We start from the raw sequence: 27,659 nt of genomic DNA, 5'->3' as shown, positions 1-27,659 counted from the left end.
ATGGCTCCCTGTCCCCAAAGGGCTCACAATCTAAAAAGAAACATAAGATAGACACCAGCAACAGTCACTGGAGGGATGCTGTGCTGGGGGTGGAGAGGGCCAGTTACTCTCCCCCTGCTCAATAAAGAGAATCACCACGGTAAAAGGTGCCTCTTTGCCCAGTTAGCAGGGGATCAACACAATAAAATCTTTTGATAGCCATTTAGCAACTTTGGTGCAGCACCTTGTTTCTCGGGAAACAATCGAGACGACGGAGCAGTCCCCTGGGCCTCGGCCCCCATCTGCCTCCCTCACTGTCCGTCTTCCCTGCGCCCCAGGTTCTCGGGCCCTCAGCCCGCCAGCGGCCCCGCCCAGCAGTTCCACGGGATGCTGGACCGCGTCCCCAACGAGTCCGCCTACCGGGCCCCGGTGGAGAAGCTCTTCTACCTGCCTCACGTCTGCAACTTCAGCTGCCTGTTGCGGGTGCGCCCCAAGTCCGCCGACCAGTACCGCCGGAAGAACCCCCTCCTCATCCCCCTCCTCTACGACTTCCGGCGCATGACGGCCCGCCGGCGCATCAACCGCAAGACGGGCTTCCACGTCATCTACAAGACCCCCTGCGGGCTCTGCCTGCGCAGCATGGGGGAGATCGAGCGCTACCTCTTTGAGACCAAGTGCGACTTCCTTTTCCTGGAGATGTTCTGCCTCGACCCGTATGTCCTGGTGGACCGCAAGTTCCAGCCGTACAAGCCCTTCTACTACATCCCCGACATCACCAAGGGCCGGGAGGACATGCCCTTGTCCTGCGTCAACGAGATCGACAGCACCCCGCCCCCCCAGGTGGCCTACAGCAAGGAGCGCATCCCGGGCAAGGGGGTCTATATCAACACCAGCTGGGAGTTCCTGGTGGGCTGCGACTGTGAAGACGGCTGCAGGGACAAGTGAGCACCTTTTGGTCTGTCCCTCGACTTCCTGCTTAGGGGTGTGCACGGAACCGCCACACTGTGGTCCGGCACTGGGGTGGGGGGTCGCTTTAAGAGCGGCGGGAGGGTTTACTTACCCCTCCCGCCGCTTTCCCGCTCTGGCGCCGTAAAGTTACGAGTAATTGGGGCGGCAGGATACCTCCCTGCCGCCCCTTCCCTGATGTTGCTCTAAAAAAACCTCCCAGTAGTCCTTTGCGTCTCTGACGTGCATGCGCGCAAAGGACTACGGGGAGGTTTTTTTAGAGCAACATCGGGGAAGGGGCGGCAGGGAGGTATCCTGCCGCCCCAATTACTCGTAACTTTACGGCGCCAGAGCGGGAAAGCGGCAAGAGGGGTAAGTAAACCCTCCAGCTGCTTTTAAAGCTACCCCCCGAACCGAACCACCCAGGTCTGGACCGGTCCGGAGGCCTTTTCAATGGCCTCCGGACCGGTCCGGGCCCATCCCTACTCCTGCTTGAAACTCTTCTAATTTACCTGCATCCAAAACTAATGGATGGATTTCCAAATCCTTAGAAATTGGTGGTGGTGTTGTCTTAAATTCAGCGTTAGTTCTCTTTTGAGTAAATACAACCATAACCCTTTTTAAAAATAAGGGGCCCATCTTAAATTGAGCTTCTCCCTTTTGAGAAAATACAATTATAACTCTTAAAAAAAAATAAATAAATAAGGGGGTCATCTTAAATTCAGCATCTTCTCCAGTGTTCCCTCTAAGGTGTGCGCACATGCCTGTGCTCACAAATTTTTTGATGGCCACCCAGTTCATTTTTTATCCCGCTCAGGTTGAATCAGGAAGGCTCCATTCTGAATATATGTGTGCACACACTGCCTCGATACTCCTGCCCAGAACAAAATCCATTCCGCACGCAGTTGCAAAAAATTAGAGAGAACGCTGGTCTTCGCCCGTTCAAGTAAATACAGCCCTTTCCCCCTGCATGGGGAAGCAAAGATGTTCAGGCAAGCAAGAGCTTTGTCCTCACACGCCGCCTCCTGAAATGTGGGGCAGCAAAAATTTCCATTAAAAATGTTCCACTGTGTCTTTGTGTCAATTTTCTCCATTTCTTTTTTTTTTAAAAAATTGGTTTGTAAAATTAATTTGTATCCTAGCAAACGGTCAGACTGGGACTGTAGCTTTAGTGGTAGAGCATCTGCTTTTCATGCAGAAGGTTCCAGTTTCTGTCCCTGGTATGAATCCAGGGAACACTCCAGGGATTAGCTAGGCGGGGGCCTTCGCGGGATTCTTGAGCAGCTGTCCCAACTTTCTGGCTGCAGGCGCTCGGCAACTCTGCTCCTAACCACATATCTCCTTTTTTTTTGGTTAAAGATCTAAATGTGCCTGCCACAAGCTGACCACCCAGGCGACGGCCTGCACTCCCGGGGGCCAGATCAACCCAAATTCCGGTTACCAACACAAGAGGTTGGAGGAGTGCCTTCCCACAGGGTAAGTTGGGCTTGTTGGAGTGCGACTCGTCTGTGTCTGAGCAACAATCGCCCAAAGGCAACCAGCCTAGGATTTTTATTTTATTTATTTATTTATTACATTTATCTCCCGCTCTTCCTCCAAGGAGCCCAGAGCGGTCTACAACATCCTTGAGTTTTTCTTTCACAACGACCCTGTGAGGTAGGCTAGGCTGAGAGAGAAGTGACTGGCCCAGAGTCACCCAGCTAGTCTCCTGGCTGGATGGGGATTGGAACTTGGGTCTTCCCGGTCCTAGTCCGGCACTCTAACCACTACACCACGCTAGTTAGGTTGGTTTAAAAACAAACGAATCTGTGGAACTCACTGACAGAACATTAGATGGGTGGAGGATGAGCTACTAGGCCTGTAAGAAAGCCTGTTGTATTTTACTTGCTAAACTCCTCTCTCTCTCTCTCTCTCTCTCTCTCTCTCTCCCCCCCCCCCCCCCCGCCCCGGTTCCCCTCCAGGGTTTACGAGTGTAACAAACGGTGCAAATGTAACAGGAACATGTGTACCAACCGCCTGGTGCAGCATGGCCTGCAGGTCCGGCTGCAGCTCTTCAAGACCCAGAACAAGGGCTGGGGAATCCGCTGCCTAGACGACATTGCCAAAGGCTCCTTTGTCTGTATCTATGCAGGTACGATGCCGGTGCACGAGTCTCTCTGTTTCTTCATCTGTGAGACCATGATCTAGGGTAGCTGGCTGCCACGTGTGCCCTGCATAACTGCGGTCTCGGTGATCAAGATTGCCCTCTGGTATCTGCTGCTGGCTTTGGCATTCTGGGAGTTCTCATTTTTCATTGCAAGAACAAGTTCCTAGTCCTCATGGCTGGGAAATGGGTTGAAAGTCCTGAGGTTCACAAAGTGCCATCTATATTGGATTCTGTTGAGGAAGTGTGGTTTTGAAGTGTGACTCCCAAGATAAAAAGACACCAACTAGTATACTTTCTCAAGATATTATTCAAAATGTATGTAAGTTATCCTGAATCAATATGAAAGCTTTAATACATAAAAATCTTGCAAATCATATATTTAATCCAGTAAAGATAATATAAAAATCCTTAAAAGCAAGCATAATTCCACAGGTCCATTGAATGCAGTCTTCCAAATGATGATTTTAAAAAGTCCAGATTAATCCTCCTGTTCCAAGGGTAGGCCCTAAAGTCCCTCAAAGAGAGAGAGTTCCCGAATTGCCACAGAGACAAAACTGCCAGTGGGATCTTGGAACTTGTTGTAGAACATGTTCGAGCCATCTTATTTGTTTGTTGTTTCTCTTTGTAAACCACCCTGAGCCATTTTTGGAAGGAAATCAAATTAACAACAACAACATCAAAGCAGAACAAAACTAGATGGTCCTTTCCTGTAAACTGTGAGCAAATACCTAGAAAGAGGAAGACGAGGATCAAAATCAGAGATGTTGATCTGCCATTGTAAGAACAAGTTCCGAGCTTGGAAGCGGGTTGAAATTCCTGAGGCCGGGCTTTGCACCAGCTTTGCCAGGGTGTGGCATGTTCAGCGATGTAATCTGTTAATTGCTGTTGTCTCTCTGCTGTGCTCAGAGGAGCTCGGGGCGGATGTATGTGAGGTGTGCAGTTCCCATCTTTGGCTCACAGCAGCCAAAGCTTGGCCGAAGAAAAGTGGTACAAGTCACCCAGTGAACCTGTTATAATAATAGTATGCGAATGCCGTTGTCTTGTGGTTTTATTGTCTTAATCCTGTGACTTGTTGGAAGCCGTCTGGAGCATTTTTCACAGAAAGGTGGGGTTCTCTCTTGAATTTTAAAATGGTTGCCTAGAGCAGGGATTCTCAATGTGTGGGTCCCCCGATGTAATTGGACTTCAACTCCCATAATTCCCAACCAAAGGCCACTGGGGCTGGGGATTATGGGAGTTGAAGTCCAATAACATCTGGAGACCCACACATTGAGAAACCCTGGCCTAGAGCAAGGATTCTCAACGTTGGGTCCCCAGAGGTTATTGGACTTCAACTCCCATAATTCCCAGCCTCAGTGGCCTTTGGTTGGGGATTATGGGAGCTGAAGTCGAAAAACATCTGCGGACCCAACGCTGAGAATCTTTAGCCTAGAGCACCTTGAGGCAAAAAAAAAGCTATATAAACGTTAAAAAGCTATAACTATTTAGTTTCGAAAAAAGGCAACTAAAGGGAGACAGGAATCGTAGAGATTTCTAAAATGATGCATGGTGTGGAGAGAAAGAAATGTTTCTCTTCTCACCACACTAGAACTGGGGGTCATCCCATAAAGCACATTTCCAGGACATCTAGGACCAACAAAAGGAAGCACTTTTTCACTCAGCACATCATTAATTGATGGAATTCTCTGCCACAGAAAGTGGTGATGGCCACTAGCTAGGATGACTTTAAAAGGGGCTTAGGCAGATTCATGGAAGACAGGTCAATCAATGGCTACTAGTCTGGTGGCTGTAGGCCACCTCCAGCCTCAGAGGCAGGATGCCTCTCAATACCAGCTGCAGGGGAGCAACAGCAGGAGAGAGGGCAGGCCTTCATCTCCTGGTTTGTTGGCTTCTCAGAGGCATCTGGTGGGCCACTGTGTGAAACACGATGCTGGACTGGATGGGCCTTGTGCCTTGGGCCTTATCCAGTGGGGCTTTTATTAGCAAGACCTCTTTATTCCAACAAATCTTCCCCTAATTTTATACATTGGCGCAGTGGGAAAATGCTTGACTAACAAGCAGAAGGTTGCCGGTTCGAATCCCCGCTGGTACTATATTGGGCCGCAGCGATCTAGGGAGATGCTGAAAGGCATCATCTCACACTGTGCAGGAGGAGGCAATGGTGAACCCCTCCTGTATTCTACCAAAGACAACCACAGGGCTCCGTGGGCACCAGGAGACAAAAATTGACTTGACGGCATACTTTACCTTTAATTTTATACATAAAAATTTTCTTGACGACTGTTTCGTCTTAATGGCTGTTTTTTTTTTATCCTGCACTCCTGTGATTTTAGCACTTGTGTACTTTCATTTCTATTTCAACCCCTGCTAACTGGGCAAAGAGGCACCTCTTAATGTGGTGATTCTCTTTATTTAGCAGTGGGAGAGTAACTGGCCCTATCCACCCCCAGCACAGTACTTCCAGTGACTGTTGCTGGTGTCTGTCTCTTATGTTTCTTTTTTATATTGTGAGCCCTTTGGGGACAGGGAGCCATCTTATCTTATTTATTATTTCTCTATGTAAACCGCCCTGAGCCATTTTTGGAAGGGCAGTATAGAAATTGAATGAATGAATAGTAAATAAAATAAATATTGTTCTTTCAATGAACTCTTTGGTAAGCCACCGTGAACTCATTTATGAAGAATGGCAGCATAGAAAACGTTTAAATAAAATGGAAGCGGGATCTTTCCGAGCCTGGAAATGACAATTTTGGGGGTGTCCCCGCTTACGACCCTGCAGGGAAAATCCTGACGGACGACTTTGCCGACAAAGAGGGCCTGGAGATGGGCGACGAGTACTTTGCCAACCTGGACCACATCGAGAGCGTGGAGAACTCCAAGGAGGGCTACGAAAGCGAGGCCAAGGGCTCCTCCGACAGCAGCGGCGTCAACCTGAAGGACGACGACGACGAGAACTCCGGCTCCGAGGAGCCCGAGGAGTCCAACGACGACAGCTCCGACGACAACTTCTGCAAGGACGAGGACTTCAGCACCAGCTCGGTCTGGCGCAGTTACGCCACCCGCCGCCAGACGCGGGGCCAGAAGGAGAACGGGCTCTCGGAGACGGCCTCCAAGGACTCGGGCCTGGCCCGGCAGGCCAGCCAGGAGGAGGCGCCCCCGTGCAAGCCCCCCCTCTCGGAGGAGACCTCCAAGAACAAGGTGGCCTCCTGGCTGAGTTCGAATACCATGGCCGACGGCTTTCAGGACAACGACAGCCGATCCTCGTTCCGGATGCAGGAAGCGGCCGAGGCCAAGCCGGTCAAGGCCGAAGCGCCGGAAGCTTCGACCGCCAGATTTGCCTGCAAGAAGGAACTGGGTCTCGACGCAGACTTGAAGGTGAAGAAAAAAGAGGTATGGCCGGTGCAGTTGCCCTTGGATGTCCCTTAGATGGTTCTGCTTGGCGTAAAGCTGCAAGCAGCTGAACCACCACCACCTGTTGCAGCCCACCAAGAACTGGGCAGTCGCCCTGCTTTTGCAATCCCAGGCAGGCAGCAGTAGCCATATTGACCCTTGGTGGGCTGCCAGCCGGTGTTGGCTTCTCTTTGTCCTTGGTTTGCAATTTGGGTGACCTTCCGTGGGTCAAGGGAGGGACTGAGTCTTGTCTTGATGCCACCCCAAAAGCAGCAAAGGTCCTTCTCTTTCTCTTGATTTTTTAAATGCTTGGTATATAGGAACATAGAAAGCTGCCATATACCCTAACCCTTGGTCCATCAAGCCTCCCCGGCATCTCTGGGAGAGACTCCTGCCTGCAGCCTTGGAGAAGCCGCTGCCAGTCTGTGTAGACAATACTGAGCTTGATGAACCAAGGGTCTGACTCAGTATATGGCAGCTTCCTATGTAAGTGCAAAGAAACACATGCAAGGTGTGTTTTATTCTGTTCTGTTTTTGTAGGAACCTGAAGACCATGGCAAACCTACCCCGTAAGTCTTCCTCCTTATTCCTTCCTCTTTCTTTGGGAAACTTTCTCCTAGAAAACTGGCAGATCTGAGTGGCAAAGTTCTCCCCGGACTTGGGTCACTACAGGCTACAGGGAGCAACATCTTTGAATGCTCCATCATCTAAAGACCTCTCTGCATGTGGGGAAACCAGCATGTCGGGATCCCTTTGACAAGCAGAGTTGTTTGTGTGAAGGGAAGGTCTCTTTATTTTCACCTGGAAGCAAGCGGGACCTGTTGGAAGGCTGCCTGACGGGAACAGAGACGGTGAGAGGCTCTGTGCATTCAGAAAGGGAGGATATTGGCGAGAGGGGTCTGCTGAACCCTTGACCTAGCTTACTCGGCCAGGAGGTTTTCTTAAAATTTGTATTGTGGAGCCTTCAGGTCCGTCTGGCTTGGCCAAGGGGCCGTTCTCAGTCGAATGCTTCATGGTGGGGTCAGATCTGATCGCCCCTGATGGCATCCCCTGCCCTCGTTTTGGAGCTGGCAAAAGTGACCACATTCATCTAAACCTCCGAGGGTCCCCTTTGAGCTTGGACTGCACCTTTCAACATTGGAGGGAGACTTTTGCCGTCTTGGTAGTGGTCAGAACTTGCTAGAATTGTGGAGGGCCAGGTGGAGTTAGACCCCTAGGCGAGACCATGTGTCTTGACCCTGCTTCTTCCGCTCTCCCATTTCCCAGGACCGGCAGCGCGGGCAAAGTGTACGGCTACAACCCCAACCCAGCCATCCCGGAAGGGATCCGGAGGCCGTTGAGCAAGACGGCCATGCTCCAGAGCCGGAGGCAGTTGGACGCGCCGCAGGGCTCCACGGACGTAAGAACTCCCGGGAGGAGAGCTGGCCCTGTGGTCGCAAGCCTGACTTGCCCCCTTCGCTAAGCAGGGTCTGCCCTGGTTTGCATTTGGATGGGAGACTCCCCGTGTGAGCACTGTTGAGAGATTCCCCTCTGGCTGGGGCCACTCTGGGAAGAGCATCTCTATGCTTGTGTGCAGAAGGTTCCAAGTTCCCTCCCTGGCATCCCTAGATAAAGCTGGGAGGGACTCCTGCCTGCAGTCTTGGAGAAGTCGCGTTTATTTATTTGGTTTTGCTGGTCAATTGACCGAAAAAAGATGACTGGCTTGACTGAGAAGTTGCTGCCAGTCTGTGTAAACAGTACTGAGCTAGATTGACCAATGGTCTGACTCAGCATAAGGCAGCTTCCTCTGTTCCTAACCTCCAAAATACAACATAAACAAATTGCCACGCTGAAAGGTGCCTTTGCACACGCAGCCAAAATGTCCAGGGCGTGTGCAAGAGTTAGAAGTGCCCTCCCTCAGAAGTGCCCACCTCCCTCTGTGCACGACTTGCTGATCTGGCTGTGGCCTCCTGCTTAGAAGGAAGCCAGTCCAGGCCAAAGACTCTGACAGAGGTGCAGTGGGGAAGCCCTCTTCTGAGGGTTGGTCCATCCTCTTGGCTTTCTGCCTTGGCATGGCCTCCCTTTGTGATGATCAGGATTGCCTGGCTGGCGTCAAACCAACAAGGCTTTCAAGCCCCGCATCCTCTCTCTCACAGTGGCCAATCAAAAACTCCCGAGGAGTCCTCTGGCAGGGCATGCAGCAACCCTCTGGTGCTGATCTGCACAGACTTGCCTCTATGGTAGACTGCCCCTAGGCACAGAGGTTCCACTTCCCTTTCACGAGGAATGATTCTCTCTCTCCCCCTCTCGGGCAGGATGTGCTCATGCTCTCGAGCAGCACGGACAGCGAGGGCGACAACGGCCAAGCGGCCTCTGGGCAGCCACAAGGCAACGCCAATGATAGCGACGACATCCAGACCATTTCCTCGGGCTCGGAGGAAGAGCCCACCGCAGATGGGAAGAAGAATCCCTCTTCTGGGCTAGGTGAGCCCAGCCGCGCTTGGTGGCAAAGGACATAGTTGGAACCCAAGAGTGGGGATGCTGGCCATTTACTCCCGAGAAACATTTCAGTCATTTAATAATCATAATTTGATAATCGGCAGAAATGGAAACTTGGCATTTCTGCCTAAAAAGGTGATTTATCTGCTAAATATCCATACTGGGGGGTTCTAAGCAAAAAAAAAAAAAAAGAGCTTTTTGTACCAAGTTCAAATAATCAATGAATCAATGAATAATCAAGTGTAGGTGTGTCTGTGTGCATGCAAATAGCTTAAACGTTTTCTGTCAAAGCTGGGGAGATTGGAATGAACCATGATGCCTAAATGGATCTCTCTTCTTCTTTCTTGGCTCCCAAAGGAACTTTTTTCCATATGTTTGAAAGTGCAAAATAGCATTTAGCTGCCACTCTTGGTGCAGCCTCGAAGGAACCTACATCCATCTACCAAGTTTAATGAATGGCTGTTGCCTGGTTGCCAAATGCTTTCCACTTCCAAAATCTAGTTTTTGTGTGTAGGTGTGTCTGTGTGCACGCAAATAGCTTAAACATTTTCTGTCAAAGCTGGGGAGTTTGGAATGAACCATGATGCCTAAATGGAACCTCCAGTTTGAGTGGCAGTATACCTTTGAATCCCAGGTGCTGGGTGGAGCAGCAGTGGCAGAGGTCTGTTGCCTCGGTGCCCTGCGTGTGGGTTTCCAGCAGGCACCTGGCTGGCTGGACACTCTGGGAAACAGCCTGCTGGACTAGATGGATCTCCTGATCAGATCCAGTTGGGTTGGCCTTAGTGAAAGCAATTTGCATGGGGGATGAATGGGTGGTTGCACACAGATTTGCAAGCTTATCTGAGTAACCCATAAGAACCAGAAACTTGACTTTATAAGTATCACATGCTGCATTCCCACGCAGCCCCAGAATGCATGTGGCCCGGAATTGATCCCTGTGGACATGCCATGACATCACAGTGGTTCAGCCCATGGCCCTATAAGAAGCCAGCCTAAACGTTTACATCTAACCAACGGAAACATTTTCAAGGAAGGGGTGCTGTAGATTGGATGCTGACACCCTTTCGGCGGATTCTAAGAAACCGGGCCAAGCAATCCCAGATTCCTGGACGAATCTCCTCTTCCTCCACCTTGCAGGGCCCGTGAAGAGGCAGGTGGCCGTGAAGTCCACCCGGGGCTTCGCCTTGAAGTCCACTCACGGCATTGCCATCAAATCGACCAACCTGGCTTCGGGGGAGAATCCGTCTGTTCGGAGGAACACGCGGCAGTTCTACGACGGCGAGGAGTCTTGCTACATCATTGACGCCAAGCTGGAAGGCAACCTGGGCCGCTACCTAAATGTAAGTTTCCTTGTCATTGCCCCGTTCCCTGCTACAACACTGTGCGGTTCCCTGTTTTACTGCCCTGCCTACAGGCCAGCCAGAATTGGGCTTCTTGAGGTCCACGTACCTTTTCCCAGCTCACCTGTCTCCTTTTTAAAAAACCATTTTTTATAACCCAGTCTTCCTCCAAGGAGCCCAGAGCAGTGTACTACATACTTGAGTTCCTCCTCACAACAACCCTGTGAAGTAGGTGAGGCTGAGAGAGAAGTGACTGGCCCAGAGTCACCCAGCAAGTCTCATGGCTGAATGGGGATTTGAACTCAGGTCTCCCTGGTCCTAATCCAGCACTCTAACCACTACACCACGCTGGCTCCTTTCCATCTCCTAAGCTCTGTCCCAAGTTTCCCATCCACATTAACTTCTCACTTCCTCCTTTGAATCAAGTCCTTAATCAACTTTCACTATAATTCTTCCCCCCCCCCCCGCCGCCATTGAAACGTTCATAAACCTTCTGTGATGTCACTGCAGTTTAGCCAATGGCTACGAGAGAAGTGTACGCAATAATCTTTAGCCCGTTATAAGCATGCCTGTTGCTCTGTAAAGTGCCTTGCATAACAGTGCCACCATATGAACTACTATTACTACTACGAATATTTATATACTGCTCTTCAACCAAAGTTCTCAAAGCTCTCATAGAAAAATACATAAATAAAATGGTCCCCTGTACCCAAAGGGCTCACAATCTTTTAAAAGGGGGGGGGGGCAAATACCAGCAACAGCCACTGGAGGGATGCTGTGCTGGGGTTGGATAGGGCCAGCTGCTCTCCCCCTACTAAATATAAGAGAATCACCACTTTAAAAGGTGTCCCTTTGCTGAGTTAGATTATTGAATACCAGTAATCTGCTCCTTCCTTCATAAAAAATCAATGATTTTTTCCCCCCTGTTGTGTTTCCAGCACAGTTGCAGTCCTAACCTGTTCGTGCAAAACGTGTTCGTGGACACGCATGATCTCCGCTTCCCCTGGGTGGCGTTCTTTGCTAGCAAGTAAGAGTCTTCATAGAGTGATTTTCTTGACGATTTCTTTTATTGCCCCCCCACTCCCCATTCTCAAAAAAGATTTTAGGCTCACCAGGATGCTGGACTAGTTGGGCCTTGGGCCTGATCCAGCAGGGCTGTTCTTATATTCTTATTCCTGACTCTCTCTCACAGAGCTACAGTCCTCAGAGGGTGAAACCATGACAGTCTCTTTTTAAATACCCAAAGTCTTCTTGCCTTAAGCATCAAAGCATACAAAGTTGCTTTATACCAATGATGATGTCACACCTGGTTTGCACTCAGCGCACCTAAGAACGCACACCATAGTTGGGGCTCCAAAATGTGGAGCAAACCATGGTTTAGAGTTGATTGCCATCTGCTGCCTAAGTTTGCTCCTGTCTCCGTCGTGCAGCAGCTCCTTAAGGTGGGCAGAATTGCCCGAGTCAGCAGTTATACATTTGGATGTAACGGCAAACCATGGTTAGCACCAAGTCTGGTTTGCAAACCATGGTTTGTACGCTGGTATTAGGTTCAGGTGTAATGTCAAATCACACTTGGTTTGTTTTTACATTTATATCCCGCTTTTCCTTGAGCCCCGAGTACAGTATGTGTTTGTTTATCCTGTGTGTTGGGTTAAACTGCGAGAGAAGGGGCTGGCCGATTGTCAGTCTCATGGCTGAATGGGGATTTGATCTCAGGTCTCCCTGGTCCTAGTCCAACACTCTAACCACTACACCACGCTGGCTCTGCCTAGCTTGCTGTTATGCAAGCTCTGACCTCTAGCAGCTCTCCAGGGTCTCTGACTGGAAGGGGTCCTGTCCTTCTCAACCCTGCTCCCTAGAATGATTTTAGCTGGAGGTGGCAGCGTTGGAAGCTCAGGATCCTCTTCGTGCAGAACATACAAATGCCCTTGGACTTCGGATCCCTTTCATCAATATGAAATGGCCTTAGATGATGTGTTTGGGGCTGGGAACATAGGAAGCTGCTATATACTGAGTCAGACCATTGGTCTATCTAGCTCAGGATTGTCTACACAGACTGGCAGCGGCTTCTCCAAGGTTGCAGGCAGGAGTCTCTCCCTCATCCCTATCTCCTTGGAGATGCTGCCGGGGGGGAACTTGGAACCTTCTGCTCTTCCCAGAGCAGCTCCATCCCCTGTGGGGAAGATCTTACACTGCTCACACATCAAGTCTCCCATTCATATGCAATCAGGGCAGACCCTGCTTAGCTAAGGGGACAAGTCATGCTTGCTACCACAAGGCCAACTCTCCTCTGGGCCGGTGGTCATTTGCAATGAGATAGCAAAGTGGAAGGAGAGGGGAGCTGGTCTTATGGGAGTGAGGAAGAATGGTCCCCTCTGCTAAGTAGGGTTCTCCTTGGTTTGCATTTGGATGGGGGACTACATGTGAGTGTTGGAAGCGATCCCTCTTAGAGAATGGGGCCATAGTCCAGTGGAAGTGCACCTGCTTTGCAAGATCGGTCCCTGGTAGCATCTCGGATAGGAGTGGGAAAGACCCCTCCCCGAAAACTTGAAGAGCTGCTGCCAGTCAGTGTCGACTAGATTGAGCTAGATGGGCTAAGGGTCTGACTCAGTAGATGGCATCTAGGGAGCTTCTCGCGTTCCAGGGTGTCATTGCTCCCGTTGGTTCCCTGAATCTGCTCACTTTCGCCTCTCCTCCCCCCCCCCCCCGGCATCCCATTTCAAATCTTGCCTGTGGGCAGAAAGACGGGCGGCGAATCACCCAGGCTTTGTTCTCGCAGGCGGATCAGAGCTGGCACGGAGCTCACCTGGGACTACAACTACGAAGTGGGGAGCGTGGAGGGCAAGGAACTTCTCTGCTGCTGCGGGGCCATCGAGTGCCGGGGACGCTTGTTATAAAACCCATGTGTGGAGTGTTGCGTCTTGTCTGTCATTGTCCAAGCATCCAACGGAGACCTTCGCCAAGAGGAGGACGTGCCGCATCTCCCCGCTGCTTAGCGGTTGGCCCTCTTGGTTCTCGTCCGGAAGGCCTTGTGGCATCTCCGTGGGTTGGCTGTTCAGTTTGGAGTGCTGTATTGTAAAGGACTCTCTTCTCTCCCGCCCCACCATTTCAATGATTGTAAAGCAATGAAATACTTTACATCTTGAAGGTGTCTGAGTCTCGCTGCTGTCTGCACAGAACCTCTTCCGGAAAGCAGGAGCCGGAGCGTAGCTTTTGCTTGGAACAGGAAGTGGAGGGGGGGGGAATCTCGCAGCTCGTCCCTAGCTAGTTCTGTGGCTTGAAATCTATTCAGATGAGGAAGTTGTAAAACTCTTAACCCTATGACAAATTGTTCTCTGGGCAGCTCAAAAGACAATATATATATATTTTTAAAAAATCAGATAAACACATAAAACACAATGAACAAATTGCAACACAAGACCAAAAAGATAGAAAATACAAAAACAGCTTTCAAACTAAAAAAGAAAATTATGTAAACCTCTGAGGCTATTCCCTAGGTGGGGTGCCACCACTGAAAAGGCCCTCTCCTTCATCGCCATCTCCTTTCACCTCCTTTGGCAAGGGCGCTTGGAGCAGAAGATCTTAAGGCCCGCATCGGGACATATGGGGCAAGGCACTGTCTCAGGGAACCGGATCGCAAACCGTTTAGGACTGCAGAGGTTAAAACCGGCATTTTAGTTATTTAGTTAACAGCTGTGAGATTTTCTTGGCTAGGGGGCTGATCTGGGGTGGGGGCTAAAGAATATCCTCCTCCCCTAGAAGCATCTTTTCCTCAAGTTGCATAACAGCTTATTCAGAAACTAAAGGGCTGAATAGGGACAGTTGCTCCCCCTTTTAAACATAAGTGACCCACCCCTTGGCCCTGCAAGCACCTAATGGCACAGTGGGGAAGTAACTTGCCTAAAGAGCAAAAGGTTGCCGGTTCGAATCCCCGCTGGTATGTTTCCCAGACTATGGGAAATTCCCATATCGGGCAGCAGTGATATAGGAAGATGCTGAAAGGCATCATCTCATACTGTGCAGGGGGAGGCAATGGTCAACCCCTCCTCTATTCTACCAAAGAAAACCCACAGGGCTCTGTGGGCGCCAGGATTTGACACTGACTCAGTGCAGCTTTACCCATTGGCCCAGGTAGCAGAGACCCTTCTTAATGTTTGCATTTAGTACAGAGTGCTGTGCTTGACTTCATATACAACTGGAGTTTTACCAAGGCATGTGCTGGTCAGCAATGCACTACCCCCAAAGAATCTGAATGCCATCAGGTTGCACTGTGCGAAAGTGCCAATCAATACACACAAACATTATTATTTACATTTTATATCCCGCTCTTCCTCCAAGGAGCCCAGAGCAGTCTACTACATACTTGAATTTCTTTTTCACAACAACCCTGTGAAGTAGGTGAGGCTGAGAGAGAAGTGACTGGCCCAGAGTCACCCAGCAAGTCTCATGAGGCTGAATGGGGATTTGAACTCGGGTCTCCCTGGTCCTAGTCCAGCACTCTAGCCACTACACCATGAGCGATGTATATCGGGGTTTCCGATACTGGCCTAGCCAGACCCTGGCTAAAGCCATGAGCATACAAATGCCAAACAGGATTTACCCCTAACCAAAATGAAGGCTGCAGTGTTCTGTGGAAACCGACCACAGGGCTTGATTCCGAAAAGGGACGCCCAGGATTGGCCTGCAACCCAAAGCGTGTTTCCCTGTGAGTAAGCTCCACAAACAATGGGGTTTACTGCAATGCAAACATACACTGGCCACCTAATGGCACAGTGGGGAAGTAACTTGCCTAAAGAGCAGCAGGAGGTTGCCAGTTGGAATCCCTGCCGGGATGTTTCCCAGACTATGGGAAACTCCTCTATCGGGCAGCAGCGATCTAGGAAGATGCTGAAAGGCATCGTCTCATACTGAGCAGGAGGCGGCCATGGTCAACCCCTCCTGTATTCTACCAAAGAAAAACCACTGGGCTCTGTGGTCGACACCGACTCGAGGGCACACTTTACCCCTTTTAAACATGCTCCCTGGACTGCGATTTTAGGCACTTGCCTACTGAAATCAGTGGGGTTGAACGCCCTTTAAAAAAAAAAAAAAAGGAGTGATGGGATTCAGACTAACCCTCTTCGGTGTAAACCTGCTGCACAAAGGTGCGGATTTCAAGCCACTTCGCTTTTATTTTAGAGGAAGCCCCCCTTGGACACGGCGGTGGGAATGGGTCTCAGTGCAGCCCCAGGGGCCCCGACCCTCCTCGCGAGCAAGCCCCGTTGCAGGCAGCCGCGGACTCCCAAGTAAGCCCGCTGCCCTTCCCTTGGGAGTGAGCCCCAACTTGGGCCGGGTTGCCTTGTCTGGCTGGCAGGGCTGCGCTGCTTCTCGGCCAGGCGGGAAGCGGGAGGCGGCGGCGGCCTTTGCGCGCAGGGCGCACCTCGCCGAGAGCGGCGGCATCGGAGTGACTCCGGCTCAAGCCCAGCAGGCAGGGCTGGGCTTGGGGAGTGCGGTTCCGGGTCGGCAGGGCGGCAAGATGGCGGCGCCCATGGAGCTGTACTGCTGGGCCGGGGGCTGGGGGTTGCCCTCGGTGGACCCCGACTGCCTGGCCGTCTTGGTGAGCCCAGGGAGGAGGAGGAGGGCTGGAGGCGGGCGCGGGGCGGAGGCGCCTCTCCGGAGCCACCCCGGAGGGACCCCCTCAGGAGCTCCCCGGAAGCGCGGCTCTCCACCTTTCATAGGAACAGAGGAAGCGGCCATATTCCGACCGAGTCAGACCCTGGGTCTGTCTAGCTCAGTTTTGTCTTCCCAGGCTGGCAGCGGCTTCTCCGAGGTTGCAGGCAGGAGTCGCTCTCAGCCCTCTCTGGGAGATGCTGCCACTTGGAACTTCCTGCTCTTCTGCTCTTGGCATGCTGAAGCGCCTTCCTGGCGACCCGAGGGGAGAGGGGTCCCCTGGGTATGCCCAGCCTCTGCGCCCACTGAAGCTGCCTGGTTCCCTCGAAACGCAGGATTGCCTACTCTGGCCGGCAGCGGCTCTCCAAAGTTCCAGGCTGGAGGAGACGCTCCCAGCCCGGTCAGGAGATGCTGCCACAGGGAGAGGACCTGGGGCCTTCTGCATGCCAGCTTAAGTTACGCCCCCATACTCCAGGCTCTCCACTTTCAGAAGTCAAACTAGCAGTCCATAGGCACGCAGGAAGCTGCCATATACTGAGTCAGGCCCTTGGTCTATCTAGCTCAGTACTGTCTGCACAGACTGGCAGCAGCTTCTCCAAGGCTGCAGGCAAGAATGTCTCTCAGCCCGATCTTGGAGATGCAGCCAGGGAGGGAACTGGGAACCTTCTGCTCTTCCCAGAGTGGCTCCATCCCCTGAGGGGAATTTCTTCCAGTGCTCACACTTCTAGTCTCCCTTTCGTATCCAACCAGGGTGGACCCTGCTTAGCTAAGGGGACAAGTCATGCTCGCTACCACCAGACCAGCTCTCCTCTGATTGCTCATCGATTGGGATAGGTGAATGGATAATCCGCCGTCATCCTTGGGTTTTGTCCTTGTGCTAGCAGAGTCAAACCATTGTTCTAACTTGCCCAGTATTGTCAACACTGTGACTGGCAACCATCAGCATAAAAGCTTCTTTATACTGAGTCAGGCCCTTAGTCCCTAGTTCAGTACTGTTGACTCTGACTGGCAGCAGCTTCTCCGAGGTTTTAGGCAGGAGTCTTTCCCAGCCCTACCTGGAGATGCCGGCCTGGGAGTGAACCTGGGACCTTCTGCCTGCAAAGCACATGCTCTACCACTACAGCCCCATCCAGGTTTGGGTTGCCAACTTCACCCCTGGCTGTGGTTCTGTGCCGCTTTTAAACAAGCCAGGTGTGAAACAGGCCAAAGCCTGGTTTCACTCGTTTGCTTCATGCTACAAAAGCAGCTTCATGACCTTGCCTTCTTCCTGTCAGAAGCTCAGGAACAGCGCCAATTAAAGAGTTGGCAACCCTACCCTGACTTTCAGAGGCTCTTGGTCTATTTGCTGTTCTTGCTGTTTAAGGTATATATATGACATGGTGCTTTACAGAGTACAAGAGAATGGGTCCCTTGCCCCAAGGAGCTTACAATATATAATTTGACATGGGGGATAACAGAGGAAGAGAAGGATTTGGAGGCAGGTGTCAACAAGCGAAGAATATATGCATTTATTTCAGTGATGTGTATATATATGCTAAGTAAGAATTAAGTAAAATATACCCCCTCCCTTTTCAGCACAGTTAAAATTAAAACAAAGCAAACAGAGGAAAGCAGTGAACAATTAAAATGCTCCTCACATCTAAATTAGCTAGAAATCAGCTGGGATATCCACACTGTCTGCACTGGAGGAATAAACCCAAATGATCTGAGTTTTGTGTTAAAAGTCTGGGGAAATAAAAGCTAAGCAAAGCAGGCTTTGTGAAGATGTGATTGTAAGGGCATTTCATAATCTGAGTGTCCCAATGGAGATGCAAACTTGTTGGGGTGCAGCTTATGCCTCTCTGATGAAGACAAAAAATAACATCTGCACCAGAGGAGAAAATATGTATCATCTTTTAAAGCTGTTTTTGCATTTAAAAAAATAATCACTGGCATAATGCAAGAATCAGAAACAGGAAAATACAACACTTGCCCTACCATTTGAAAGCACAGTGCCTTGTTGTTGAATCACTTATTTTGAATGGGTTGCCGCTTTTTAAGCTTAGAGGTTTGGTTCCAGGCAGCCGAGAAGTTTTAGGATTCCGTTCCAGTTTGCTCAAAATCCCCACTCTGAACTGGTGTTAGGGTTCAGGTTTGGTTCAATATCCCGTCTACAGGTTCTTTTCCCCTTCCTTTCCAGACTTATGCCCGTTTCACAGGAGCACCCCTCAAGGTTCACAAAATTACAAATCCTTGGCGAAGCCCCTCAGGTAACGTTTTGATGGGAAGGGGTCAGTGACTTGGGTGTGTGGGGAGAGCTGCTGTTCATTCAGCAATGGGTGTTGTGGGAAAGCCATCCTCCTGTGCAGCACAAAACCAGAAGGACCTTTTTGTAGAGATGCCGACAACCTCAAGGCTTAGCTTTTAAAAGAATGAATTGAGCTTTCTAGCCCCTCAGATGCTTGGGAGAATCTTGACGATTTAAAGGCAAGGCAGATTATGATCCCAAGACTGAGATGATGCACCATTTTGCCAGAGCCCTCAATCTCAGATATATGGGGCCAGGGGAAATTTGTACGTGAGAAAAATGCGCTCTGCGTGTACTCAGAAGCACTTAACCAATGTGCAATCCAGGGCTGCGTTCTGACACTATAAACGGGATCTGCATCCGATTTCTGGTTAGATTAAGCACTGGTTGGGCCTCGGAGAAACTGTTTCCGTGTTGGCCCATTCTGATTTTCTCCAGCTAGAGTTGCCATTGTTTTTGCATGGGCTTCCTCTTGTGCTGCTAAGCAATGCTTATAATGCAGAAATTGGGCTGGAGATACTTTTCCTGGATTCATTTATTTCACGCATATCCCGCTCTTCCTCCATAAGAACAGCCCTGCTGGATCAGGCCCAAGGAAGCCCATCTAGTCCAGCATCCTGTTTCACACAGTGGCCCACCAGATGCCTCTGAGAAGCCCACAGGCAGACGTTGAGGGCCTGCCCTCTCTCCGGCTGTTACTCCCCTGCAACTGGGAGGAGGCCAGAGGGCGGGCTATGTGGATCCCTACAACAGCCCTGCGAGGTAGGCTAGGCTGGGAGATAAGTGACTGGCCCAGAGTTATCCAGTGAATTTCATGGCTCAATGGGGATATGAACACAGATCTCCCCGTTCCTAGTCCAACACTGGATTCATCCCACTCATATCTTAGCTGGTTGGGTAGGAAGCCTTATTTTATTTATTTGTTTGTTTAACATACTTTTATACCGCCCAGAACTTGCGTCTCTGGGCGGTTTACAACAAGATAAAAACAAAAGTAAAATGTTAGTGAAAAACAAAAACAAGAAATTTACAAAACAACAATTTAATTTTTTCCCCTAAAACCATATTCTAAAAACAACATTAAAACACTCCAGACCATATCAGTCAAAAGCCTTTCCCTGCCTCCAGATCCTTCTCCTCTCTGGGATGCCCCCCTCCCTTTCAGGTGCCGCCTAGCGATGTACCTGTCAGGCGGTATAAAAATAGGACCAATGAATAGAGAGAGGCGGGTCTTCCATACCGCTCTCAGTGGAGGTGGATTTGGCTCAGTGCGCCGTGTCTGGAAACCAGCCGGCCTCTCATCCCCTCTGCCCACATCTGTTTCCAGGAACCCTCCCAGCGCTGAAGTCGAAGGATGAAGGCGTCATCTCCGACCCGCAGCAGATTATTACCCACCTCAGGAAACAGGTCCGCAGTTTAAGGATCCGTAATCATTTGATTCTTAAACGGATTTGAAATGAGTTTTTCAATTGCTTTGTATTTTGTATCCTCCCCCCCCTTTTGGTCTGTCATGGTTGAATGTGGTGCTTGTTTTGATTTCATGTCTGAGTGCTGTGTTGGGAGCTGCCCAGGGAACAATCTGTGAAAGGGCGGCTAACAAATAAAGTTTATCCCGATGATGCACTTCCCCTGGCCTTAACCCCGCTCTCCCTCCAGAAATACAACGCAGACTACGACCTCTCTGCCCGGCAAGGAGCTGACACGCTCGCCTTTGGGTCTTTGCTGCAGGAGAAACTGCTGCCGGTGCTGGTGAGTGTCTGGGCTGGGGGCCGCGGGAGGTCATGTGGAGGGGCGGGACACAGGAATGCAGGGAGCTGCCTGATACGGAGTCCGACCTTCGGTCCATCCAGCTTAGGATTGCCTGCACGGACTGGCAGCAGCTGTCTCAGGCTTCAGGCGGGCGTCTTTCCCGGCCCTACCAGGAGATGCTGCCAGGGATTGAAACCGGGACCTTCCGCATGCAAAGCAGACACTCTGTCACGGAACTAAAGCTCCTTCTCCTAGGAAGCGGCTGCCCGCTGAGTCAGACCCTTGGTCCATCTAGCTGAGTGTTGCCGACACTGACTCCAAGGCTTCAGGCAGGAGTCTTCCCCAGACCTACCAGGAGGTGGCTGCCAGGGGGTCGAACCTTGGGACTGCCTGCATGTAGAGCAGCTGCTGCTGCTCTTTCACTGAGCTCCGGCCCCTTTCCCAAAAGGTGGCCATCATGGCTCTCCCATCCACACCCTGACCACACCGAGGCCTGCTTAGCTTTTAGCCAGGTGGCTGTCTTGGATACCCTTCGACGAGGGCTGCTCAACTTGGGCCCTCCTGCAGACGTGGGCCTATAACTCCCATCATCCCTGGCTCTGGGCCACTGTGGGTTATGGGAGTTGTAGTCCAAAAACAGTTGGAGGGCCAAAGTTGAGCTGCCCTACCGTAGACCGCACTCTGGGACCTTGGTGTGGGGCAGGGGGTCACTCTATTAGAGTTGGCTTGGCCTGGCCTTCTAGGGTTTTTAATTAGGTTTTCATTGTTTTAATGCTGTAACCTGGTTTTCAGGGTTGTAATTGTTCTGATTAATTGTTAATTGATGTTTTGATTGTTAATGGATGCTTTATATTGTTTATCTTTATGTTTTGACTGTGACTGGTCTAATGGTTTTGTTTTAATTGTAAACCGCCCTGAGCCGCTTTGGAAGGACTGTATAAAAATCGAATGGAGGATAGTTCTGCACCCGATGTGGAATTTGAGCCCAGTTGCAGAATCCACACCGCCGTAGGTAGCAAAACCCACCTGGACGAGAGGCTCTCACACCATCCTTCACTCCTCCGGCAGATCCATACGTTCTGGGTGGACGCCAAGAATTACGTGGACCACACGCGGAAGTGGTACGCCGAAGCCATTCCCTTCCCACTGAACTTCTTCCTGCCCGGCCGCATGCAGAAACGCCAGCTGGAACGGCTACAGATGGTCTGCGGGGAAGCCTGCCTGGAGAACGAGGAGGAGTTGGAGAAGGAGGTGGGCCCCAAAAGCCACGGACATCGGCCACAACCTTGGCCACCGGGAAGGGGGTCTAGAATTGCAGGGAGGCCGAAACGGGGCCAGGGCCGGCTGGTAGATCTCTGAGCGACTTGTAGCAGATCAGCAAAATTTATTTATTTATTCCATGTATATTCTGCTCTTCCTCCAAGGAGCTCAGAGTACATAGTTAAGTGTCTCCTCACAACAACCCTGTGAAGTAGGTGAGGCTGAGGGAGAAGTGACTGGCCCGGAGTCACCCAGCTAGTCTCATGGCTGGATGGGGATTTGAACTCAGGTCTCCCCGGTCCTAGTCCAGCACTGTCACCGCTACTTCATGCTGGCAAATGTTTCTAACTTCCGTAACACCAACCATAAATGAGTTCCCCCACCCCACCCGCAAATTCCTGCGGAAAGTAATTTATGAAGATCCTGTTGGTCCATCTAGCTCAGGGGTTCTCAACGGTGGGTCTCCAGATGTTATTGGACTTCAACTCCCATCATCCCCTGCCCCAGTGGCCTTTGGTTGGGAATTATGGAAGTCCAATAACATCTGGGGACCCAACGTTGAGAATCCCTGATCTAGCCTATAGGAACATAGGAAGCTGCCATATACCGAATCAGACCCTTGGTCCATCTAGCTCGCTATTGTCTACATAGACTGGCAGCGGCTTCTCCAAGGTTGCAGATTAGCACAGTTGGGAAATGGCTCTCTCCCAAAAGAGGTGTGTGTGTGTGTGTGTGTGTGTGTGTGTGTGTGTGTGTGTGGGGCCAAAACAGTTAAAAACCAGTGAGGCTCCCTGGTCCATACAGAGGACCAGGGTTTCAGCCAGGCGGTGTCTCTCGGGCCCTTTTAACTGGAGCGGTCGGGACTTGAACCCAGGACCTGCTGCATGCCAAGCCAGTGCCCCGGAGAGGGAGCGACTGGCCCACGGTCGCCCGCCGAGCTTCACAGCTAAGCAGTCACCTGAAGCCAGGTTTCTTCAGAACTAGCAAACCGCTACCACCCCAACCCCGCTTTGGCTCTAGTTAGCTTTGGACGGCCTGGGTCACCCATTAACGTGGCTGCTCTCTCCCTCTGTGCCCCACAGCTGTACCGTGAAGCCCGCGAGTGTCTGACCCTCCTCTCTCAACGCCTCGGTGGACAGAAGTTCTTTTTTGGAGACGCGTGAGTGCCTCGTCGGGTGGGGGAGTGGCGGTGGGGTGTCCGTCTGCCCATTGCTCCCTTAGAACTAGGATCTCTTTTCTTTTTGCCTTGGGCTGTGGAGAAACCCCTGCTAACTGGGCAAAGAGGCACCTCTTAACATGGTGATTCTCTTTATTTAGCAGGGGGAGAGCAACTGGCCGTATCCACCCCCAGCACAGCATCCCTCCAGTGACTGTTGCTGGTGTCTGTCTTATGTTTTCTTTTTAGACCGTGAGCCCTTTGGGGACAGGGAGCCATCTTATTTATTTATTATTTCTCTGTGTAAACTGCCCTGAGCCATTTTTTGTAAGGGTGGTGTAGAAATCAAATAAATAATAATACATAATACAGGTGAAACTCGGAAAATTAGAATATCGTGCAAAAGTCCATTAATTTCAGTAATGCAAATTAAAAGGTGAAACTGATATATGAGACAGACGCATTACATGCAAAGCGAGATAAGTCAAGCCTTAATTTGTTAGAATTGTGATGATCATGGCATACAGCTCATGAAAACCCCAAATCCACAATCCCAGGAAATTAGAATATTACATGGAACCAAGAAGACAAGGATTGTAGAATAGAACAATATCGGACCTCTGAAAAGTATAAGCATGCATATGTATTCAGTACTTGGTTTGGGCCCCTTTTGCAGCAATTACTGCCTCAATGCGGCGTGGCATGGATGCTATCAGCCTGTGGCACTGATGAGGTGTTATGGAAGACCAGGATGCTTCATTAGCGGCCTTCAGCTCTTCTGCATTGTTTGGTCTCATGTCTCTCATCCTTCTCTTGGCAATGCCCCATAGATTCTCTATGGGGTCAGGTCAGGCGAGTTTGCTGGCCAATCAAGCACAGTACACTGTATACTTTTCCGAGGTCCGATATTGTTCTATTCTTCAATCCTTGTCTTCTTGGTTCCATGTAATATTCTAATTTTCTGAGATTGTGGATTTGGGGTTTTCATGAGCTGTACGCCATGATCATCACAATTCTAACAAATTAAGGCTTGACTTATCTCGCTTTGCATGTAATGCGTCTGTCTCATATATCAGTTTCACCTTTTAATTTGCATTACTGAAATTAATGGACTTCTGCACGATATTCTAATTTTCCGAGTTTCACCTGTAGATAATAAGCAGTCGTGTTTTCCTAGCTCTGCGGGAAAATACTTTTTTATCTATACCATACTTGTCTGCCAAGACGAGTTCTTCTCTAAGATGAACCGCAAGATACTTGCCGTATTTTTTCTGGCCAAATATAAAGTATCGGCTATTACCTTTGTAGGAAGCTACCTAATGGCACAGAGGGGAAATGGCTGGACTAGCAAGCCAGAGGTTGCCGGTTCGAATCCTCGCTGGGATGTTTCCTAGACTATTGGAAACACCTCTATTGGGCAGCAGCGATCTAGGAAGATGCCGAAAGGCATTATCTCATACTGCGCGGGAGGAGGCAATGGCAAACTCCTCCTGTATTCTACCAAAGACAACCACAGGGCTCTGTGGGCGCCAGGAGTCGACACCAACTCGACGGCTCAACTTTACCTTTATTACCTTTGTAATACGGCTTAGGTCAGAGGTGGGCCAACTAGTCCCTCCAGCTGTTGAACTGCAAAGATGGGGATTGTAGTTCCACTAAGTGGTAGCTTAGGCCCAGGTTACCGGAGATCCCCACTGCTCATGAAGACCATCCGGAGAGGTCCGTCTCCGGCTGCGGAACCCGCTCCTCGCCGGAGTAAGAGCTTTCTCATCCCTGGAGGCCTTCAGGAGACCTGTAGAAGCCTACTTTTCCAGCTTGGCTTTTGAAAGTCTTTAAATGGTTTTAATGGTTTTTAACCATGTTGATATTTTTTAGAAAATTATTGTGAACACTCTGAAGTAGAGCAGCCTTGGGAAAACCAGGATTTGGGGCTTTTGCTTCTCCCCTCTCCCCCCCCCCACCCTGCCCAGTTTTTCCTCATGCTTTCACATCTCTAGTCCAATGATTCCCAGCCCGGTGGGGGGGGGGCCCTCCCAGATTTGCTGAACTACAACTCCCATCACCCCCAGCCACAGTATATTGTGGCAGAGGATGATGGGAGTTGTAGTTCAGCAACATCTGGAGGCCCCCAGCTTGGGACCCAGTCCTCTAGTCCAGGGATTCTCTACATTGGGTCCTCAGATGTTATTGGACTTGAACTCCCATAATCCCCAGCCCCAGTGGCCTTTGGTTGGGGATTATGGGAGTTGAAGTCCAGTAACATCTGGGGACCCAACATTGAGAATCCCTGCAAGCCACTTTTAGAGAGGCAGTATATAAATTACATTAAACAAATAAAAGAAGCTGGGAGAGCAAGCCGTTCCCCCAGCGGAGAAGTGGAGGTTTTTCTATACCTGCCAGATATCTTCTTTTTGTTGTAGTTCCTGTGAAGTTGAGAGGTGGGTGTCTCCAAGTGGAGACCTTTCCTTTTGCCCTGTTGGGAATCCCCAGCATTTCGCCTTTTATTTCCTCGGTAGGCCGGCTTCCCTGGACGCGGTTGTCTTCAGCCATCTGGCCCCGCTGCTGAAGGCCAAGCTGCCCAACGGGAAGTTTCAACAGCACCTCAGATCCTTGCAGAACCTCTGCGACTACTGCACGGGCATCTTAAGTCTCTACTTCCCCTGGGACGAAGGTGTGTGAGGGGGCCTCGGCTTCAAAGGATGGGGCGAAAAGGGGAGGTGGTGTTAAAAAAAACGCATTTATTTACACAGCACCGTCTGTGTGCAAGAGGCACGTTACACAGAACGAGGTTATGCTTTCTCCCCGCCCCCCGACACTCAAGGAGAGATCGGCCTCCTTTTCTGGTCACAGAAACATAGGAAGCGGCTGTCTGCTGAGTCAGAACCTTGGTTCGTCTAGCTCAGGATTGCCTACACGGACTGGCAGCGGCTTCTCCAAGGTTTCGGGCAGGAGCCTTTCCCGGGCCTACCTGGAGATGCTGCTGGGGAGGGAACCAGGACCGTCTTGTGTGCCAAGCAGGCGCTCTGCCATGGAGCCCCGGCCCCATCTTTGAAAAAGACGACTGCAGTTATAGGCACATAGGAAGCAGCCCTCCACCCGACAGAGTCTGGCCCTGGGTTCCATCTATCCCAGTGTGGTCTACTCTTGACTAGCAGAGCCCAATCCCTGGGTGCAAAGCCAGTCAGCAGCAGAAAGCCAGAATCGCCCTCTGCTGTATTCGCAGCAAGAGACCCCAAAACGATACCCACCCGTCCAAATACAAGGAATACTCCCGGGGCGGGAGGGGGGGGGAGACGGTGAAATCCTAAAGACAGATCCCCTGCTCATTAGAAACCGCTTTGGGGGCCGTGTGTGATGATGAGTGCCTCCTCCCTCACCTGATCTATAAGAACCCAGGGAGTTCCCGTCTGCCGAGTGAGACCTTTGGTCCACCCAACCCAGGTCTCTCGAGCCAGGCTGGCAACAACATTCCCGGTTTCCAGGCCAGGGTCTCTCCCTGCCATATCTGGGTGACTCTGGGCCAGTCACTTCTCTCTCAGCCTAGCCTACTTCACAGGGTTGTTGTGAAAGAGAAACTCAAGTATGCAGTACACCGCTCTGGGCTCCTTGGAGGAAGAGCGGGATATAAATGTAAAAATAAAATTAATAATAATAATAATAATAATAATAATATCTGGGGACACTGCCAGGGAATGAATCTGAGGCCTTTGGTGTGCAAAGCAGAAGCTCTACCACTGAGCCTCGGACCCAGCTGGTACATCGCCTCATTTCTTACAGGGCTTCTCTCTCTCTCTCCTTCCCTCTCCCACCTTCCCTCTCTCCTGCCTCTCCTCTCTCTCCTTCCCTCCCTCTCTTTCCCTCCTGCCCTCTCTCTCCTTCCCCTGCTTCCCCCTCTATTCCTCCCTTTCTCTCCCTCCCCCTCCCTCTCTCTGTCTCCTCAGCAGGTGACCCCCCACTCACCGTTCCCAAAGCGGCTACAGGCGATGCGAGCGATGCTGACGAAGATCCCTACAAGCGTCGGAACCAGGTCCTCTCTGTCCTGGTGGGCCTGCTGGCCATGATCGGATACGCCTTCCTCAGCGGCATCGTCTCCATCCAGAAGCAAGCGCCCGGCCACCCGGGGCCCCGTGCCATCGCCCTTGATGAGGAGGAGGAGGAGGAGGAAGAGTGACCCGCCGGAGTCTGCCGTCCTTGAACAGACTGGTCTTTTGTATCACGCCGGACCCGGTGCGCCCTCCCCCTCAGACTCTCTTTCCTCTTGTCCATTCCAGAATTGGGGGACAGTGGGGTCCAGCCAGGGCCTGCCAAGGCCAATAAAACCTGTCTGAACCTTTCTACCCGTCCGCTGGTGTCCAGTCGGCTTGTCCAACCTCCCGGTTCCTAGCCATTTTTGCTCTCTTGAAATGAAACCAGTTCGTTTTAGACCCATGCCTCATTAACCTGGGGAACTCTCTGCTCCATGATGTATAGGTGTCCTCTGGCTCTGACAGTTGGACAAGGAGATCAGGCAAAACGAGGGCGGAGAGACGCTCTGATGCCCTCCCTGCCAACCTTTCACTGATGAAAACGGACATGCCTGTCAACGGGGAGGGGGCGTGGCCATCAACCTGGGAGGGGTGGTGTGCAATATGCAGGGGGTGTGGCCAAGCCCCCTAGAGGTGTGGCCTGCCGTTCTGACTCCCCATGACCATGTCATAAGTCCTAAGTCGCAAAGTGCACACAGAGCCCAGAATCCCAGACGAGCAGAGCTTGTCCCCTCCAGCATGTCGCAGACGAAAAGAGGGGTCCTCTCAGGACAGCTGATCCCCCACACCAAGGGCCTTGCTAGGGACTTAAAAGATTTGGGCCCAGAGCCCCCCGCTTTAGACAACTAAGCTCAGTCATACCTCCTCCCCAAGAATAATATGTATTTTTTTGAATATTTCAGCCTCGATGAAGCAGTGAGGGCCTCTTTCCCCTGCTCTGTGCAAGTGCCTCCACGGCTGCTCTTCTGGAAAAAGCTGTGGAGGAGGGAGAGGGCTGTTGAAATGGGGGGCTTTGAGCCATTCACTGGGGGATTCATGCCCCATGGGCCACCTCCAAATCTCACCCGGGCTAGGCTGTGGTTCAGCAACATTTGGGGGCTGAGAATGCTTGGACTAAAGGATTCGGAAATGCTTTGGGTTCGGGTTGGACAGAGCACAAGCCAGGGCTTGATCCGGCCACAAAAAGGAGACCCTGCTCTTTCACTCCCACTGACGTTGACTCGGAGCCCCCACACTGGCAGATTGGCCCCACAGA

The 27,659-nt window shown here is 51.0% G+C and overlaps 2 protein-coding genes across 6 annotated transcripts in view; both read left to right on the top strand.

The window, feature by feature from the left end:
* SETDB1 (SET domain bifurcated histone lysine methyltransferase 1) overlaps positions 1–13,425 on the top strand; it is a 36,553-nt gene extending 23,128 nt beyond the window's left edge. For all 4 annotated transcript variants that reach the window (XM_053278085.1, XM_053278086.1, XM_053278082.1 and 1 more), the window contains exons 13-22: positions 318–920; positions 2,284–2,400; positions 2,886–3,055; positions 5,850–6,460; positions 7,001–7,029; positions 7,727–7,859; positions 8,755–8,923; positions 10,076–10,278; positions 11,217–11,305; positions 13,058–13,425. In XM_053278085.1, coding sequence (XP_053134060.1) covers positions 318–920; positions 2,284–2,400; positions 2,886–3,055; positions 5,850–6,460; positions 7,001–7,029; positions 7,727–7,859; positions 8,755–8,923; positions 10,076–10,278; positions 11,217–11,305; positions 13,058–13,175 — 2,242 coding nt within the window. In that variant the 3' untranslated portion in view covers positions 13,176–13,425. The remainder of the gene's footprint in view (positions 1–317; positions 921–2,283; positions 2,401–2,885; positions 3,056–5,849; positions 6,461–7,000; positions 7,030–7,726; positions 7,860–8,754; positions 8,924–10,075; positions 10,279–11,216; positions 11,306–13,057) is intronic.
* A 1,936-nt stretch (positions 13,426–15,361) lies between these two features.
* Positions 15,362–26,714, top strand: MTX1 (metaxin 1). 2 transcript variants are annotated; one of them, XM_053278088.1, is made up of 8 exons: positions 15,362–15,874; positions 18,107–18,176; positions 19,542–19,621; positions 19,871–19,963; positions 21,032–21,214; positions 22,306–22,382; positions 24,896–25,050; positions 26,324–26,714. In XM_053278088.1, the coding sequence occupies exons 1-8, from the start codon at positions 15,377–15,379 to the stop codon at positions 26,548–26,550; spliced, it is 1,383 nt and encodes a 460-aa protein (XP_053134063.1). In that variant the 5' UTR covers positions 15,362–15,376; the 3' UTR covers positions 26,551–26,714. The 2 variants fall into 2 exon arrangements, with proteins under 2 accessions (XP_053134063.1, XP_053134062.1); XM_053278087.1 differs by having other exon boundaries at positions 26,321–26,714.
* The last annotated feature ends 945 nt before the right edge of the window (positions 26,715–27,659 follow it).

Source organism: Hemicordylus capensis, chromosome 14 (genome assembly GCF_027244095.1).
Source record: "Hemicordylus capensis ecotype Gifberg chromosome 14, rHemCap1.1.pri, whole genome shotgun sequence".
NCBI lineage: Eukaryota > Metazoa > Chordata > Lepidosauria > Squamata > Cordylidae > Hemicordylus > Hemicordylus capensis.
Note: the sequence above shows the minus strand (reverse complement) of the source record. Positions and strands in the feature narration are given on the sequence as shown.

Bases quoted from the DNA above. Each gene is read 5' to 3' on its own strand.
- MTX1 (XM_053278087.1), top strand. From the start codon at position 15,377: ATGGGATTCAGACTAACCCTCTTCGGTGTAAACCTGCTGCACAAAGGT. The intron at 18,177-19,541 runs GTAACGTTTTGA...ATCTGTTTCCAG, and splicing joins TCCTTGGCGAAGCCCCTCAG to GAACCCTCCCAGCGCTGAAG. The intron at 19,622-19,870 runs GTCCGCAGTTTA...CTCTCCCTCCAG, and splicing joins TTACCCACCTCAGGAAACAG to AAATACAACGCAGACTACGA.